The sequence below is a fragment of the Saimiri boliviensis genome, chromosome X (genome assembly GCF_048565385.1).
Source record: "Saimiri boliviensis isolate mSaiBol1 chromosome X, mSaiBol1.pri, whole genome shotgun sequence".
Classification (NCBI taxonomy): domain Eukaryota; kingdom Metazoa; phylum Chordata; class Mammalia; order Primates; family Cebidae; genus Saimiri; species Saimiri boliviensis.
The window spans coordinates 88,422,689-88,441,611 of NC_133470.1; the positions used below are offsets into that span (position 1 = coordinate 88,422,689).

The 18,923-nt window shown below is 50.4% G+C and overlaps 2 protein-coding genes across 4 annotated transcripts in view; both read left to right on the forward strand.

Annotated features, from left to right (window-relative positions):
- Positions 1-18,923, forward strand: part of TMEM185A (transmembrane protein 185A) — a 52,371-nt gene that overhangs the window by 25,888 nt on the left and 7,560 nt on the right. For 2 of the 3 annotated variants that reach the window (XM_010341779.3, XM_074391399.1), the window contains 4 exons: positions 578-661; positions 4,027-4,203; positions 4,844-4,967; positions 6,249-7,920. In XM_010341779.3, the coding sequence (XP_010340081.3) occupies positions 578-661; positions 4,027-4,203; positions 4,844-4,967; positions 6,249-6,493 (630 nt within the window). In that variant the 3' untranslated portion in view covers positions 6,494-7,920. Of the gene's footprint in view, positions 1-577; positions 662-4,026; positions 4,204-4,843; positions 4,968-6,248; positions 7,921-18,923 lie in introns of those variants that run through there. The other variant, XM_074391400.1, reaches the window with a different exon arrangement.
- Positions 8,009-11,981, forward strand: LOC141582681 (heat shock transcription factor, X-linked-like). Its single transcript, XM_074391398.1, has 2 exons — positions 8,009-10,334; positions 11,177-11,981. The coding sequence occupies exons 1-2, from the start codon at positions 9,771-9,773 to the stop codon at positions 11,882-11,884; spliced, it is 1,272 nt and encodes a 423-aa protein (XP_074247499.1). The 5' UTR covers positions 8,009-9,770; the 3' UTR covers positions 11,885-11,981.

The window sequence follows — 18,923 nt, forward strand, 5'->3', positions numbered from 1 at the left end:
AAAGGAAGGGGTGGGTTTATTTGGTTTGGGGGTTTTTGTTTTTAATGAGAAGGACTTAACTTGTTTCTGTGCTGCTAAAAAGGATCAATGGAATGGGTGGGGTTAAACATACAGTAAAGAATCTATAATTGATGGCTGGATGTGACAGGGTCCTCAAGGAGCCCGAAAGGAAGAGGTGCAATTCAAGGGCAAATCTGAGGTATGAGAAGAAGGACATACAAGATGGTTTTGAATAGACAGTATTGTTGAAAGGGGCATGAAGGAAGCTTAGTGGTCTACTGCACTTAGCCTGTGTTTCCAGTGAACCTGGAAACAAGGTTCTCATCTGTGCTCAGGCCTTGGGCCAGAAAGGGCAAGACAGCAGAGGAACAAGGCAGCAGGCCAAGCCATAGTTCCCCTTGCCTTAGGGTTGCTGTGCCCATATGATTACCAACATTTAGGAGTTTCCAGTGCAACATCATATTATACAAGTTACACTGTATTATAATGTGTATTGTCTTTTAGTGTGTTAACCAAATTATTGCAGTATTAAATGCAAATTATACTTTGTTTAACTGTTTCTTCTCTTCATTTTTAGTTAGAAATCCTGTGTTCTGTCAACATTCTCCAGTTTATATTCATTGCCTTAAGACTGGACAAGATCATCCACTGGCCTTGGCTTGTATGTAACTTTTTAAATCCTTAAACTTCTTTTTTATTATAAGAGTAATTCATACTCACTGTAGAAAGCTTGGAAAATACAGACAAGCAGGAGTAATAGCTTAATAATCACCCATAATCCCACCATGTGGAGATAACATGATTAATGTTTTTTATGTCCATGTTTTATACAAACAGTTGCAATATATGTGCATCATTTTGTATCCTGATTTTTTTGTTTTAATGTTGTATCATAAACATTTAATGTTAATAAAAGGTCTTTATAAACATAACTTCTAAAGTTTAATTGATGCAAAATATTCTTCAGGTGCGTGTATCAAACCATCCTCTTATTTCAAAAATACCATATTTCCATTGTTGCCAGTGTTGAACGATTTTAAGTCATGCCGCAGTGCACATGTTTATGCATTAAAATCTTTGCCTTTTTTTTTTTTTGGTTGTTTTCTTAGGAAATAGTCCAGAAATAGTGTTACTGGGCTAGAGGTTGGGAACTGTTTGAGATTCCTATATGCATATACTACAGTGCCAGCTTGCTTTTCCAAAAGCTATACTTTGGGAGGCCAAGGTGAGCGGATCACTTGAGCTTAGGAGTTTGAGACCAGCCTGTGCAAGGTAGCGAGACCCTGTCTCAGAAAAGAAACAACAGTAAAACAAAATACAAAACTCCATACCCATTTACTCTCTTACTGGTGGTGGCATCTATGTCATATTTCTAAACTATGACTTCAGTTACTGGGCATTTGGTTGAAATTAACTGTGAATAAATGGGCAGATGGATGGAGAGATAGAAAGATAAGTGGCAAGATAGAAATTAGAGATCACAGTAGAATTTCCACTATTAAACGCATGGAAAAAAAGATTGAGACCAAAGGCAGAAGAGTCCCATTGCCACTGGGACGTAAAGTCATGCTAGTGTTTTTGTTTTTGTTTTAATTTCTTTTTTGTTTGACACACAAGATATTTTATGTATTAAATATAGTTACCTTTAAAAAGTAAAAAGTATAGTAAAAAATTGGGAGCAGAGAAGAAATGAAGGGAAGCTAAATACACTCCATACTTAAAGATGAGATTAATCACTTCTGTCCAAAGTCTTTGATAAAACATTCAAATCAAAAATGTCGTTAGGTTCAAAACTGTTTCTGTTGTTATATGGAGGACACATATCCAAAAAAGACCAAATTTTTAGTATAAGAAAATGTCAAATGATTAGTAATTTTGAATGCTTTCCACAAATGAGACGGAAGATTTTTTTCTACCCTTAAACCTGTGTAGGTCCCGGTGAATGAAGCATTCTGAGTATGTGTTTCCCCTAGTGAGTAAGAGAGAACAAGTAAGGCTATTGAGATCTAACATTTCACCCATGAAGGGAGCTTCAGTAAAAAGGAGAATCTCATCATAGAAGGGGAAAGGGGGAAGAAAGGCTGTGCATAGACTCTGCAGCAAAGCCTAAAATCAACAACTCCAAGCTGGTCAGGAGGAGGAAAATTCCTATGCCAACTCAAATCTAGAACTAAAGGAAAATGTAAAACTGTTAGAAAAAAAATAGGATAGAATCTTTGGGGCTTGCAATTAGGCAGAGAGTCTTAGAAATGGCACTGATAATATGGTCCATATGAGAAAGAAAGAAAGAAATTTGGACTTCCGCAAAACTGAAATGAAGACAGGCCACAGACTGGGAGAAAATATTTGCAAAGCACACATCAGAACATTGACTTGCACCCAGAACATACAGAGAACTCTTAAAAACTCAAAAATGCAAAAAGAAACACCTAATTTAAAACTTGGCAAAAGACTTGACAATTTGCAAAGGGGATATGTGCATGGTGAGAAAACACAGGAAAAGATGTGCAACATCATTACCGGTTGGGGAAGGCAAACTACAACCGGGATGAGAGCCCAAAACACATGGCTTCTGAATGGTGAAACTCAACAGCACCGACAAAGCCACGTGCCTGGGAGGATGCAGAGGAACTGGGACACTCCAACGTTGCCGGCGGGAAGGGAGAACGGTAGAGGCACTGTGGAAAACGGTTTGGCAGTTTCTGATGCGTTAAAAGTGCACTTGCCATGGGAGCCGGCTGCCCCATTCCTAGGTACTTACCCTAGAGAAGTGAAAGGGCACAGCCAGGTAGAAACCCACACTCTAGTGTTTGCAGTGGCCTTGTTTGTGATAGCCAAGGGCTGGAAACTACCCTCAGCAGACGGTCGTATAAGCGAACTGTAGGCATGCATAGAGTGGAATACCACTCAGCAACAAGAGGGTCCACCTGCGGATGCAGGGAACAATTTGGATGAATCTCAGAGATATTATGTTGATGACGGGAAGCCAGTCTCAATGGGCTACTTGCCTTGCGATGCCATCTACATAAAGCTCCAGCAGAGAAAAAAGGACAGTGACGGAGAACAGATCAGTGGTTGCCAGGGCTAAGGGTAGGACGGTGTGACCGTGAAGGGACAGCACGAGAGAGTTTTACAGGGTGACGGACGTCTTCTGCATCCTGCCTGTGGCTGTGCGAATCTACACTTGCGTAAAGACTCAGGGATCACCACACCAAAGGAAGACAGTCACTTCTCCTACTGTATGTTAGATAATTAATAAAAGAAAAAGGGAGAAGGGAGAAGTGTCGTCCCAGGGGACCGGACAGGAGGGCGAAGACATGTCACAGGGGAGCCTGGCCAAGTGACGCTCCCAGAACTCATCTTCTGGGCCTGCGTGTGGATGACACAAGGTCTACCGCCTGGTACGATAGCAACATATTCAGAATGTGCCCTTGCCGTGGAGGCGGGGACCCGGCAGCGTTACGTGTCCAGCGTCAACCTGCCAAGTTCACTAACTTGGTAGGGTTGAGAGTACGGGTCCTTAGGAGCCCAGGCAGTGACACTTTCTGAGGAGCCCGTTCCCATTGGTGTTGCCGAAGTACCCCCAGCAGGTTGTGGGAAAGTTGCAGGTGAAGAGAGTCTGTTGGGGTGAGATCTTGTGTGTGTGCGCAGGGCGACAGCTGTGTCCCGTTCCCTGGAAAGCTGTGATGCCAGCGGTGCCTGGGGGAGCCTGAGTGAGTGTGGGAGGGCAAGCCTCTGGAAGAGCAGAGGCTGTGGAGCCAGATGCCGGACTGTCTGTCACTCAAAGGAAGAGGGACTGATGTCACCCACTGAGCGTTTGTGTCCCCTGGTGGCAGCAAGCCCTACAGTGGGCCCACACCATGCCTTTTCTGTCCCATGCGGTCCTGGCAGCAGGCCTGGGAGGTGGAACTGCCCTTACTCAGCTTGCAGGTGGGACGGTCTTAACTGGAGAGGTGTCAAAGATGCCTTCCATCAGAGGCCGGGGCGGATGTGCTAAAGAGACGACTTCTCTCGCCCTCCCCGCAGGTTGTGTGTGTCCCGCTGTGGATTCTCATGTCCTTTCTGTGCCTGGTGGTCCTCTACTACATCGTGTGGTCCGTCTTGTTCTTGCGCTCTATGGATGTGATTGCCGAGCAGCGCAGGACACACATAACCATGGCCCTGAGCTGGATGACCATCGTGGTGCCTCTGCTCACGTTTGAGGTAAGCATTCCGCGGGAAGCCTCTGGCCCCTGGAGCTCGCGCTTCCCCTGACAGAGTCCTGCACCCCTAGAAAGGCAGCCTCTGTCCCTCGAACTCACAGTGAGCCGACTGCAGGAGAAGGGAGAGAACAGGGCCATCTCTGGGAGGGAGCTTTAGTGAAAGGAGAACATCCTTCCTTTCTCTTGGGGAGAGCGCGTGGGGCTGGCAGGGAGAAGAGGGCACCTTTTTAGCCATGCTGCCTCTGTAAGGCTCCAGTTGCCACTTTTGGAAAAGGAGAGGTGGATGTCGGATTTGTGTGTTGGAGTCGTGTGGAGAATTCTAGAATGGGAGCTGTTGACTCCTTAGAACAAACGCCGGGAGGAGTTTGCCATAAAACTGCTGGTATTGGGAGCTTTTCAAGTGGATGCGCTTTTGCGGAGCTCTGAAGAGGGACGTAAAAGCTCATTTAGAGCATTCCCCAAGGATGGGTGGTTTTCTGCCTTTTCCTGTGGTGCTGACATTCCCTCTTCTGACAGCTCACTGCGGTGGGGCCCTGCGAGGCGGGTCAGGGGAGGGGAGCTGCCTAATGAGGTCTGGCGTCCTCCTCTGTCGGTTCTTGGTGCTGGCGTCCACAGGGCCTTGACTGCGTCTCTTTCTTTAGATTCTGCTGGTTCACAAACTGGATGGCCACAACGCCTTCTCCTGCATCCCGATTTTTGTCCCCCTTTGGCTCTCGTTGATCACGCTGATGGCAACCACATTTGGACAGAAGGGAGGAAACCACTGTATGTACTCAGCGTTTCAGAAAGTCCTTGGGGTGTGTCTGGGGTGGGACTGCGGGTAGGTGGGAGATAGCGGTCTCTAGGAAGGGACGAGTCCCCCAGGGTCCCGATTTAGAAGCTTGTGTGGGAAGCGAGGGCTGAGGAAGTTCTGGGACCTTCTGAGGGCAGGGCATGCCGTCACCCTGGTGTTCTACTGGCCTGCACTGGGACTTTTCTCGCAGTGCACGCTGCCAATAGGTAGGACCGGACAAGGCAGGCAACCTCTCAGAGAGCCTATTTCCTCCTCTGCAAACTAGGGATCAAGATAGATTCTTCCCAGGCCCGTGAGGGTTTGATGGGAAATCCACGTCTCCCACCCGAACCCTGGGATTCACCCAAGCTCCGCGTTGGCCCCTCTGCCTCCCCAGTGTCCTTGCTGCCATCACCCGAGTCTTGTCTCTCGTGCCTTGCTAGCTCTCTCTTCCCCGCCACCTGCTTGCTCAGGCAGAAACTTCCAAAATGATCTCTGCAGAGGGTGCCTTCCTGGTGAGGCTGTGAGCTCCATGGCATGGAAGCCCAGAGCACTGGCCCTGCAAAAGCCAGTGGGGTTGGAGGCAGGGCCTCACTGCAGCCCAGCAGCCCAGGCTATGCTTGCTGCTTGTGCCTCTGCCCTCCCGGGAGCAGGGAGGGCCTGCACTGAGCTGACACTCCAGTGGTGTACAGAGAGGAAGAGTGGGACTGGGCAAGTGGCTTTAAGGTGGCTCCATGAGTTCGGGCCCCCTCCTGGCCAGGATCCACGCATGAATGCCACCCTGGCAGATTCTAGAGGGTGACGGAAACCCATTGCTTGGATGGCACTGTCATCCATGAGTTTTTCCTGGGTGGACAAGAATAGTGGAAGACACCATGGCCTACGCACCAGAGGTGTTTCGAGACTCACTGGAGCAGTGGTTCTCAAACTTGGGCACCCAGCAGGATCCCAAAACGGTCAGGAAAAGGGGACCTCTGGAGCCCACCCTAGCCCGACTCACAGTTTCCAGAGAGAGGTCTGGGCTGAGGCCCAAGAATGGCATCCCTAACAAGGCCCCAGGGACGCTGTCCCTGCTGGTCGGGGAGAAACACGGCGCTAAGGTTTGTTCTTCTCCTTCATTTTGGGTACTCAAGCCCTCTTCGGGCTTCGTGACTCAGGCGCCTGGATAAAGTGTGTGACGACGTCGTAGGAGTAAAACTTCTTGTTATGGAAAGAAAGTTAACGGGAAGGTCAGTTGAGCCTAGTGTGTGAAATAAAACATTCTTATTTTTCAGGGTGGTTTGGTATTCGCAAAGATTTCTGTCAGTTTCTGCTTGAAATCTTCCCATTTCTACGAGAATACGGAAACATTTCGTACGATCTCCACCACGAAGATAATGAAGAAACCGAAGAGACCCCAGTTCCGGAGCCTCCTAAAATCGCTCCCATGTTTCGAAAGAAGGCCAGGGTGGTCATTACCCAGAGCCCTGGGAAGTACGTGCTCCCACCTCCCAAATTAAATATCGAAATGCCAGATTAGATGCCACTTCCGGGGACTGAGACGTGCTCTCTCCACGCTTCCTCTGCCCCCTCGGTCACCCCACAAAGCAGAACCAGAACTGGAGCCGGGTCTCCAGGTACGTCCATCTCATGCCTTGTTTGCATCCAGCGCCTGTCAGCCACTCACCATGACGGGATGCGGAAGTGGCAGGTGACAGGGGCGTGTGCCAGCAGATGTGGACGCCGGGAAGAGTGTGAGAACAGACGCGGGATTTCCATCCGTCTGGGAGGGGCTCCAGGTGCTCCTCTTCCCTGTGGCACCCACTGGGGAATGGCTGCTCACCAGGCCCTCAGAAGGAACGTCTGTTTACACGGTGCTGAAATCCCGATGAAAAGCATTGTTTAGAAATGCCTTTCTCCACAGGGCTGACCTCCTCCCACAGCTCACTCAGCACTCCCCGGTCGGTCGGGGCTGGCGTAGTCAGTAGGAACTGGAACCATGTCTCTGACGCACCACGTGTTTAGACACAGCACAGTCCTTTCTTCTGTTCCAACTGTGGAAGTAGTTTCTCTTTGGGCATGCTGACAGCAGTTTTTCATAGCCTCACCGATGAGCCCTTTCTACAGGAGTGACTCCATGCCTGTATGCAGAGTATTTATACAAATATGTTAGCATCGTGATATGCGGTGTTAACCCCTAGTTCTGTACAGCGTATTCTGTCAAAGTATTTTTTTACAAGCTTGTGCTGCAGGCAGACGCCTTCTGCTGCAAAAGTGGACGCCCGTGGCACACCCGTCCCGCCCCGACGGGGTGCCACACCCCCACAGGACATTGCCACTTCTGCCCTGGAACTCATGCAGGTACGCAGTAGCTGCTACTGCCAGAACAGCAACGCCAAGCTGGAAATGCTCCATGCTTCTTCTGACGATCTCAGAGTAGTGGCTAGCCGAAAACTCAAGCGCTACTTGAAGCCGGAGCACCGGAGAATGTTGCCGAGGGCAGAAACGGCCACGCTGGTCACGTCTGTGCGTGGGGAAGTCTCAAGCTTCGCTCCTGCCAGCAAGAAGAAGGCTTTGCGGTAGGCATGGCGGTTTCACGTGTGCGTGCAGTTTCTTTGAGCGCTGCAGGCTCCTCCATGCGTCAGAGGCTGCAAGTTTATCGTCCTCCTGCCTGAAAACAAATAGGTTCTTCGCTGAGAAGAGGCTAAAAAAGAGCATTGATCTTCTCACCCAGGAGAAGAGTGTGGCGTTTCAGTGCAGGCGACTGCTCACCGGCCTACATGGGGCTGAATTCAAGTCCGCTGCGAACACGACTCCGCCCCTGGCACTGGCCTCCAGCAAGCCTGTTCTCTTTGGGGTACGGGGGAACAGGATGGTCTAGCCCTTCCAGCTCAGTGTGTAAAAAATGTAGCTAAAGCCAGTATTTTTGCTCTCTTAAGCTGTCCAATAAACCGGCTCCTCGTTTTACACGTGCACGATCTGTATCTTATTTACTGGATGGCCCAGTTAACTGGGATGGTTCTCTCAGCCAGTCTCAGAGGAAGCAAATCTCTATCTGGCACAGGCAGCTGAGCAAGGCTGGCGACTGCAGGGGCACAGCCTTTAAAATGAGTCGTCCTTCAGTGCGCAGCTCTCAGGGGAATATGGGGTGGAGGGAGGAAGGAGGGGACGCCACGGAGATGCCACTGTTGGCTGGGCTATGCAGTGCCACAATTGTTACCACTTAGGAGGCTTTCTGGAGTGTTCCTCGGGTGCTAAGAGACAGTCTGCAGCAGATACTGTCCTTATACTGCTCCCGGTCCTCATTTGCTGCCCAGTCATGTCAACAGCCGAGGACTGCTCACGCTGCAACGAAAGGCTCTGCGATTTCTGACTCTAGGCTTCTGCCTGAACTGAAACTCAAGTGGAGTTCAGCTCATGACTTGCGGCGGCTGACAAGGAAATCCACCGGTTGCTGTGGCCGGAAGGGTTTTCAGTCCTGTAGGCAGCCAGAGGCCACAGGTGGATTCTGCTTTAGGCTCATGAGATTTCGGACTTGCTAGTCAAGAAAATGCCTATTGAAGTGACAACAGCAGCTATGACCCAACTGCCGGGTGCCTTGCTAGCTCTTATACGTCCCACAGGATCCTCACAGCCCCGGGAAGCAGGTGCTACTACTCTTATCCCCGGGAGGAAACGGAGGCTGAGCGAGGTAAAGTGATGACGTGCCCAAGTCACACAGCTCGGCAGCGGCCAGGCCGAGACACCAGCATCGGCAGTCTGCTTGCAGAACCCTCACTGTCATCCCCTGAGCCAGAGTGTCTTGGGCCCTGGGGATGTCTCAAGTGTGGAAGCATCACCAGTTGGTGACAGTCTCTGGAACATCACTGAGCTCTGTGCCCACAATCGAGTGAAGGGAGTCTGTGGAGGGGTGGCCCTGTGTGTGGACAGTGCGTTACACGGACACTGCTTCAGATGGACGCCTCTCCCGTGACCTCCTAGCATCACATTCCAAAGGAACCACTGTTGCGGAGGTGGACCGCTGGGCACAAACCCATGTGCGTTTCTCTGGAGACACTCACTGGCCAAGGAAAATGACACGCGCTTGAAGGCCAACAGCCACATGCCCTGCCACGATGTGACTGCAAAGACCCAGGGTGCAGAAGCGTGTCCCTGCTTGGTGGGGGTACATGTGCAGGCCAAGGAAAAGCAGGAGGAAGTCCGCCTCCGACTGCCCTCCGGACTGCGCGGCAGCAGTGAGTGGTGGGACAGTCAGCTAAGCCATTTGCCTAAGTGGCCATTGGCCATCTGCGTCCTGGGGACCGACAGTGTGGGTGTGTTCAGAGGACCTTTATGGAGCACACTGCTGCCTCTGCCTAGGACAGGGTGGAAAGGGTGGCGTGGCTACAGCCTGGCCCATGGGCACCGTCCTACCCTTGGTTCTGTGCTTCAACGTGTCAGTCATGTGCTGGGGTCTGTGGTCCCATGACTCACATGGTGAGCTCTGACCTTCCTGAGTCAGGGCTTTGCTGTGGTTCTGCCTGGCCCCAGGAGCTCTAGGACAAGGGGACCGCTCCAGGTCTGCACCTAAGGTGTGGCAGGGCCCCTCGACACTCCTGTGCGCTGGTGTCCTCTTTCCCATTGAGATGACTGTGAGGACCAGAATCTGCACATGCAGACGGGCAGCTACTTGTCTGCCTTGGCCCTTTATTAGATAACTTGCCGGGCGTGTGCTGATGTCACCCCCAGGCAGCCTGAGCCCCTTTGTGATGTCCTGGGGCTGGCTGCCTGACTCCCAAGGGGTGCCGCTGGCCACACTGCACTAGCATGTTTGCCAGATGGAGGACAAGCCTTCATTGAGTATGGCTCGCTCTGAAGAAAGGAATCCGAGAGGACAGGGACACTGCTCGGAAAGGGTGCCTTTTCCTCCCCGATCGGACTCAGAGATCTACCATCACCCAGCAGATCCTTCCGGTGCCTGGGACTACCCGGTGTCCCCCGGGAGCCCTGACTTGAGGATGCTGATGGAAGAAATGGCTTTCCAGTCTCTGGCCGAGGAGGCTTCCCTGAGAAGGCCACGCCCCGGCAGTGACGTCTCGCCCCAGGGAGAAGATAATCTCCTCTCCCTCCCCTTTCCGCAGAAACTGTGGAGACTGGTCAACAGCAATCAGTTTTCTTCCATCTGGTGGGATGACGGTGGGACTTGTCTAGGGATCAATCAAAAACTCTTTCAAAAGGAGATTCTCGAAAGGGACGTCCCTGACAAAGTTTTTGCCACGGACTCGCTAAGGAGCTTCCTTCGACAGCTGAACTTGTATGGCTTCCGAAAACGGCGTCAACGCACTTTCAGGACCCTCACCGACATTTTCCCCGCACAGCGGCCAGTCTCCATCTTGAACAAGGTAATGAACGACAAGCCTCTGGAGGGGCTGAGTCAGTGGGCTCCGGGGCCTGTGTGGGTGGAAGTCCCAGGACTGCCTCCTGGGAAGTGGGCGACCTCAAGCGGGGTGTGTGGGGCCATCAGTGTGGTCCTGTGTCCCCCGCCGGGTGGAGGTGACATGAACCAAGGGTGAATGTGGGCAGAGGGCTGAGGATGGTGCCAGCCCCTCTCTTGTGGATAAAATATCACAGGTGCTAAGTAGAGCCATATCTGCATGTCCCCCTACCCGGGGCCAGTTGTGTCATCTGGTGGTTGCCGTACTCCCCTGACTCCATAGCACTTTACCCTGTGAAGTGAGCAGGCGGCGGGGAGTCTGGTATTTGTACCACTATCCCCCTGGCTGGTGTCTGGAGAAGTGCCCAAGCTGAAGCGCTGAAGGGTGCCCGTTGCAGAGGGTGCACAGGCTCCTGCTGCCCTTGGTAGGTGGACCCCTGGTGTGGAAGAGTCAGTGCCCGGGTACTCCAGCCCAGCTGGGGTGCATTCTGTTGCCAGCTGACATTGCGTGCGAGAGGCCCAGAATCTTCTTCCCTCCCGGTCTGCAGCTTCGAAGACCCTTTCCGCTGGCCATGGACACCCTAATTTGCCATTTTGAGGCTTCTTCCAAGACGGAAATGCCCGTCACAAATCGGTAAACCTTGACGGCGTGAACACGAGTCCCCAGCTGCCTTTGGGGACTGGGACGTTTTCCAGAAGGGCCTCCTGGGCCAGTAGAGTTCTCTTGCACAGGGCCGTAGATGCTTGGTGGTTGCCGTCCATCCTTGTGACTTGCAGTTTCCTTTTCTTTATTTAAACTTTGACTCGCAGTTACAGTTCTACTGCCATCCCTACTTTCAAAGAGACTCCCCTCACCTCCTCCTGAGGATGAAGAGAAGAGTGGGCGTCAAGTCTGCACCAAGACAGGGGGAGGAGGGCCAGCCAGGAGCTGCGGAATCCCGTCTGGCACCAGCAGGCACCGAGCAACAAGATCACACATCTCCGAGTGAGGATGAGCAGGTCACACCGCAGCACCAGGACCCGGCCGGTCCCAGCAGCCAAATCAGAAGTGGCTCTGCTCCACCAGCAACTGCTGTGATGGCACCCCATCCCGCCGTGGCAGGTGACAACGCTCCGCTGGCCCAGCCGGCCGGCGAGTGGTCAGAGGGCAGCCGGGCTGACGTGGCTCCGGTGGCAGCTGTCCCTGGGCCTGCGGCGCTGCCCTTCCTCTGTTTCCCCGGATCTCCTACCCAGATGAATTCCGACGGGCCGGTGGCGGCCCTTCCCCCAGCGTCCCCCGGGACCCTTGCCTCGGAGACCACGGGACACCCTGCGCCTGGCATGCCGCCCTTTTGCCATCTCTGGGTGCCGTTGCCCCTAGTGGCTGCTGTGGCTGCACAGTCTGCTGCCTTCATGGCCATGTTCCCCCATCCCCCAGCTCTGCCCCACCATTGCCCTGACTGCCACCACATGTCACAGCGCATGCCAGCTAGCCATGTGCTCCAGGCGTACCCAGACGACGCAGACCACCACACATAGAGGCGAGCATTTGGGCAGAACATGTGCTGGTCAATAAACGTGTCAGAAAATGGGTAATTTTCTGACTGCACAAAAAAGCCTTCACGGTCTCCATCCTTTTTCTTGCTTTACCCCGCTCCGACATCTTTTGCTTGCATGGTAGAGACTTCGGTGTGATACCCCTTCCTGGGAAAATGCCCCAGAGATATGCAGCAGGTGCTGGGTTTTAGGAAGCCCCTCAGACGCCCTGCCTCCACTCATTAAACTACCTGGAGCCGCCCGCTGAGTGTCACTGTGGTGCTGGCTTTGCCTGCTGAGGGTTCACAATGACACTGTGTCGCTGGCAGTTCCTTGTCATAGCAGTGCCTCTTTGTGACAGGGCCTTCACCTACATGCAGATGAGAAGAGATCATGTCTGGCTTTGTCACTGGGTTAAACAGTGCCCTTGTTAGTTGTGGAGGTGACAGATACTACCAAGGAGTCCTATGGGTTTGCACTTTAGAGGCTGCTCATTAGTGTCTCGTTGACAGGATTTACGTTTGGCTTTTATATCTGTACTGGATCCGGCGGTTTTTTTTTCACTTCCTTTCTTGATATCCCCACCACGCCCCCACCTTTTCGTTCCTTCTCTTTCTCTTTTTCTCTTTGTCTCTTTCCCTACCTCCTCCCTCCCTCCCTTCCATCCTTGTCTTTCTTTCTTTTGGAGCCCCAAATTTAAAGTACGTCATGTTTTAACTTAGGAAGCAGCCTTTTCTGATCACTTGAGGTGTTTAACTTAGAACACACATCGTCATTGACAAGCCTCTTTGACTGAATGGTCAGAGAAAATAGGTTCAAGTTCTTACCGTAGACACAACTGGGCACAGACGTCAAAAGATCTCCGAAATCAGGGCGTGCAGAGAGCCCCAACACCCACACGCCTGAACCCAGAGGTATCCCTGTCCGTGACTTTTAATTGGACAGTAGGCGGCAGAGTCCTGCGAGAAGTGGGAGGAGGCTATAAGGGAATGCAGACACGGGAATGGATTAATCCAGAGTCCAGGCATGGTCCGCAGGTGGATCTCCCTGTCTTGGCCTGCTCACTTACAAATGGGTGCTCATTTACAAACGGGTGTGAATCACATTTCATCACTTGTGAGCTCCTTAGCTTCCAAGCAGCACAGTTTTCTCATGTGTTTCTTGGACTTTATACACATGCCTCCAGAGTTTGAATCGTGCAAAGATGCTGCTACTTAAAAACCTCTCCTATAAACTTACGCCCCTGCGATCCTGGCTTCCTTGTAAATCTACAGAGAGATGCAGATTTGCAAAATGTGGTATCGACCTATTTGCTTTAGAAGAAAAGCCTGGAGATATTGTTGGTTGTCATGACTAGGGATGGTGCTCCTGGCATCAAATAGGTAGAAAGAATCCAAGGATGCCGCTAACCCTGCTGCTATGCCCAGACCAAACCCCCACACGCCTCCCCCCACCACCATGCAAAGAATGGACCAGCCGCAAAGGTCAACACTGCCATCCATGGGAGAGAGACCCTGCCTGTGCAAGAACATAACCTGCATCCCTCCTCTCTCAGCTTTGCTCCCCGGTCTCCCACGAGGTCTCAATTTCCAAGGCAGGGCTGAGAGAAAACAATTCCTTCTCTTCCCTCCCAAATAGAAACAGCACTCTAGAAGTTCAGGTAAATTCGATGACGAAACAAGGTAAACCTGACGGTTCAGGTAATCATGATGATAGAATCAGGGCCACTGATAGGAACTTTGCCCCAGAGAGGCAATTGGCTCTTGAAGATACCTGATTACAGTATCTGAACGTTTGGAAGACTCAACAGCTCTCACCAAGCAGTGAAATTGCAGGTGGCAAAGAATCCTTGCAGTTACTTTGTTCTTGGCTACATTTCTTGTATTTAAATCCTAAGTTTCTCCCTTTAAGTTCTCCGTTCTCTGGGTAAATTTTTAAAACCCAGTTAACAGTAAAGCGGTGCCAAGCATTTGCACCAAACCTGGCTCAGCGTGGGGTCGTGACTGACCCTCCTGGCTACTTCAGTGAGTGAGCTCTCCTTCCTTGGAAGAAAACAAAGCTGAGCTTGCTGTGAACCGTCGTGGGGATAGGAATCAAAGATCTGCCAACTGCCAGGCTGGCCTGGTCGTGGCTCATAGCCTGGGTCTTTTCCAGACACCCCATTCCCCAAAATACAACCAGGTTCTTTGGCATGAGGACAAGGTGCAGAGCCTGGGCCCAGGCTCCCAGCATTCAGCCGGCGGGAAAACCTCCAAAACTGGGCTTGGGAGGAAAGGAAGGTCCCGTACTGCCAGTGAGACACCCCACCATACAGACCAGGCCCTGGAATCAGGAGCAGCGAGCCATGCCCCCTGGGGCCCTGGAAATGCCCTCACCCATGAGTCCCTTCCCTGCGGGAACCATCCCGGCCTGAGCTGCTCTCGGGGACGCAACTTCTCCGCCACCTCTGTCCTCCGTGTTGGTGCTGGGATTCGGCAAAGGGAGCTGGGGGCCGGGCATTGCAGGGAGAAGCTCTCACAGGTGGAGCTGGAACCTGGGTGAGTCACACTGAGTCACGTTCCTAGCCTCACAGGAGCCTCTAAGGGCAGGCACAGGGCAGCCATGGACCCACCTCCTACCTCCGCTCCTCCAGGTGAACAGCCAGAACAAACGGGGACTTGGAACCGAACCAGCCACATGTTCTTTAATCCCCATGAGAAAACCTCATGGATTTTGCACAAAAGATGCCCTTCAGGACACTCGGGAAGAAATCACTGGGGGCAGTGGGGGAACTCTCTCCTTTTCCTAACTGTAGTTTGACCCAGAGATCAACCAGAGTGTTCAAGGCAGTGTCCACTGTGTGCATGTTGACTCTTGCAAACCTAAAAGCCCCACACACCCACGACCACCTTTCTAACCATTAGAGACTCCACCTTCTTGCTTTACTGAGTGTAAGGCGCAGAAGTGAGGCATCAGCTCACCAGGGTGACAAGAAGGTGAAGTGCTTAACCGGAGGACAAAGGCAGCAGACTAAGCAGGAGTGCTGACTTCCGGATAAATGTGAGAAGGTGGCTGATGTGGCTTGTTGGGTTTGTAGGGCACTCAGGCTTGTGGGGCAGTCGGGCTTTGGGGACACTCAGTTGTGTGGGGCAGTTGGGCTTCAGGAGCGCGAGGGCTTCTGGGGTAGTCGGGCTTAAGGGGCACTTGGGCTTGGGGGGCACTTAACGCTTGGGTGGCAGTCAGGGACCTGTGGGGCAGTCAGTCTTGTGGGGACATGGGGTTTCTGGAGCACTGGGGCTGGTGGGGAAGTCAGTCTTCTGGGGCGCTTGGTCTTGTGGGGCAGTGGGGCTTATGAGGCCGTCAGGCTTGTGGGACATTGGGGCTCTGGAGGACTCGGGCTTAGTGGGGAAGCTGGCTTCCAGAGCACACGTGCTTTTGGGGCATTGGGCTTCTGGGGCACTCTGGCTTCTAGAGCGTTAGATTTTGTGGGGGAGTGGGGCTTCTGGAGGACTAGGGCTTGCGGGGCAGTCAGGCTTGTGGGGCACTCGGGCTTGTGGGACAGTGGGGCTTGGGGGGGAAGTTGAGGTTCTGGAGCACTACGGCTTGAGGTACAGACAGGCTTGCGGGGATGTCGGGCTTTGGGGACAGTCAGGCTTTGGGGGCATTCGGGCTTCTGGAGCACTAGGGCTTGTGGGGTCATCAGGATTGTGGGGAACTCAGGCGTGTGGGGCACTGGGGTTTGTTGGTCACTTGGCCTTGGGGGACAGTCGGGATTTTGGTGCAGCTGTCCTTCTGCGGCACTGGGGTTTGTGGGGTTGCTGGGTTCGTGGGGCAGTCAGGCTTTGGGGGCACTCAGGCTTTTAGGCCATTTGGGCTTCTGGTCTGGGGCACTTGGGCTTGTGGGGAAGTCAGGCTTCTGAAGTAGTAGGGATTGTGGGGCATTCGGCCTTTTGGGGCAATTGGGCTTGTGAGAAAATCGGGTTCGTGGGGTAGTCAAGCTTGGGGAGCACTCGAGCTTTTTGGGCAGTTGGGATTGCGGAGCACTAGGGCCGGTGGGGCATTCAGGCTGGTGCGGCACTCGGGCTTGCAGGGCAGTCTGGCTTGTGGAGAACATGGGCTTGTGGGGCAGGCGAGCTTCTGGACCGCTAGGGATTTGGGGGCACTATGACTTGTGGGGCAGTCATGCTTCTGGTAGGATTTATGAGGTAGTCGGGCTTGGAGGGAAGTCAGACTTGTGGGGCAACTATTGCTATTGTGCTATCTTAAAACCCACGGGAAGGGCAGAATGAAAGCTTAATTCTGTGCTTTGGAGTGCCAGTACTCAGAGTAAGGAGTGCTTGCCCTAGTACTTCTAATGGGATCCAAGAGTCATTTTTTAAAAATGAAAAGCCTTCTAGATTTTAAAAATGTTAGATTTACGGAATTAGTACAGATGTAATACAGAGAATTTCCATACACTTCACACCCAGTTTTCCCATTATTAGCATTTTACATTACCGTGCACATTTGTCCCCAGTAATGAGTCAATATTGATGCAATGTTATTAGCTAATGGACATACTTTTTTCAGTTGTCCTTAGTTATACCGAAATTTTCTTTTCCTGTTTCAAGATCCCACCCAGGATACTTCATTACCTTTGGTAGTCACGTCTCCTTAGTCTTGTCTTTGTTGTGACAATTCCTGAGACTTTTCTTATTTTTGATGATCTTAACATTTTGAAGAGTATCCGTCAGCTATTTTGCATAAAGCCCATGTCCCGGGACTTGCCTTTTCTTTTTCTCATGATCGGAATGGCAATATGAGCTTTCAGAGGAAGATTTCATAGGTAAAATGCCATCCTCGTTACATCACATGAAAGGAACATACTAAATACATGACTTCTCATGGTTGATATTAGCTTTGATATACTTGCTCTGGATAGCTACAGTAATCAAGTAGGCACAGTATTTGCAAATGAATAGACACACATCAATGAAACAAAACAGACCCCAGAAAAAGACCCACACAAGTATAGTCTACTGACTTTTGACAACGGTGCAAATGCAATTCTATGGAGAAATGGTAGTCTTTTCATCAGATGGCACCTGAACAAATGCATGTCCGTATGCAAAGAAATGAAACTAGGAAAGGCCTTACAGCTTTCACAAAGAATTGACTCAAAGTAGAAGTTGACTCCAATTTAAAATGCAAAATTAGGAAACTTGTGAAAGAAAACTTAGGGGGAATATCCACATGACCTTGATTTTGGTGATGCGTTTTTGGATACAACATCACAAGCATGGACCGCGAAAGACAAATGAAAAGGTACACTGCCTACAAATGAATAGAACGAATGCTCTGTGAAAGAAACTGTTATATAAAAAAAGAGAGAGGCCACAGACTTTGACAAAATAGTCCCAAAACATATATCTGATAGAGCACTTGTGTCCAAAATCTACAAAGAATGCTTGAAACTGAACAATAGAAAACAATCTTATGAAAACTAAATTAATAAATGGGCAAAATCTCTGAACAGACGTATTACCAGAAAACACATAAAGATGAAAAATAAGCATACGATTGTCAACATTATTCTCCGTTGGATAATTGTGAACGAAATAACGAGATTCAAATGCAGTAGAATGTCTAAAACCTAACCAAGTGACAACTGCTGGCGACAAGGAGGAGCAACAGGCACTCTCATTCATTGCTGCTGGGAATGTAAAGTAGCACAGCCACTTTCAAAGACGGATTGTCAGTTGTTTTCTGCACAGCTGATCACTGTGTTGCCACTCCTAGGTATACATACAACTAATCTGAAAACATGTCCACACAGATGTCTTGCATATGAATATGTACGACAGCTTATTGCATAATTTCCCAAAACTGGAAACAACCAAGATATTCTTCAGTAAGTGAATGGATAAACAAACTGTGGCCTTAAAACAATAGAACACTAGTCATTAATTTAAAAATGACCCATTAAGCCACACAAAAAAAATCAGTGAATTCAATGCTTTGCCTTAAGTAAAGCCAGTCTGAAAAGGTGATCCAATTTATTTGACATTCCAGAAAAGGCAAAACCCCAGAGATAGTAGAAATATCTGTTGCTGCCAGAGTTCCAGGGTAGGGAGAAGGAATGACTTGGATAAGCAGACGGGATTTACTGGACTGTTGAAACTATTCTGTGGGTTACTATAACGGTGGATTACGTTATATCGTGGTGGATTACATATTGTCAAAATGGCGAATTACATTATGCATTTCTCAAAGAGCATGGAACCTTAAACCACAAAGAGTGAATTTCAATGTATGCAAATTTTAAGACCAGGAGATCAGGAAATGCCAAGGTGGCATATAGAATATGTACAAACAATAGAACTGTGTTACCAATGTATGAAAGATGGACGAGTGTCAGTGGATGTGGTGCTGGCCTAAGTAATGCTGGAAGCGGGTGTCTAAGACTGAAGTCGAAAGAAACCGTGCTTTAGCACTATCATCTACATGATAGAGCTGCTTCCCACAGGGATGGTGGTTAGCGATTCTACACACCACACACACACACACACACACACACACACACACACACACAGTGGAACACTACACGCACACAGACACACACACACAGACACACACACACACACACACACACACACACACACACACACACACCACGGACCTACTAATTATATGGATGGGGGATGCTGGGAGCTAGCTTTCTCAGTGCTGAAGTGGATGCTTATGGATAAACCAAGGAAGAATACGAGACTCTTCCTTGTGGTAATGGAGTCGTGTTGGAAACATCAGTGAGAACTCGTGTTCAGTTTCATATACATACAGATGGTTGTACAAATAAACACAGATATGTATGCATATACACATAGGTTAATATACACATATACATTTCCTTACTCTGACATCTGAGACAGCTGGATGTAAAAAGTCCACAGGATCGATGAGCATGCCTGGAACCCACATCTAGGATTCTAATATACTTTTCCAATAAAAAAGAAGTAGAAAACCACGGAAAGTGAACTCTTCTATAACTGGAACAGGAACTCTACATATGAGCCTGCAGCATTTT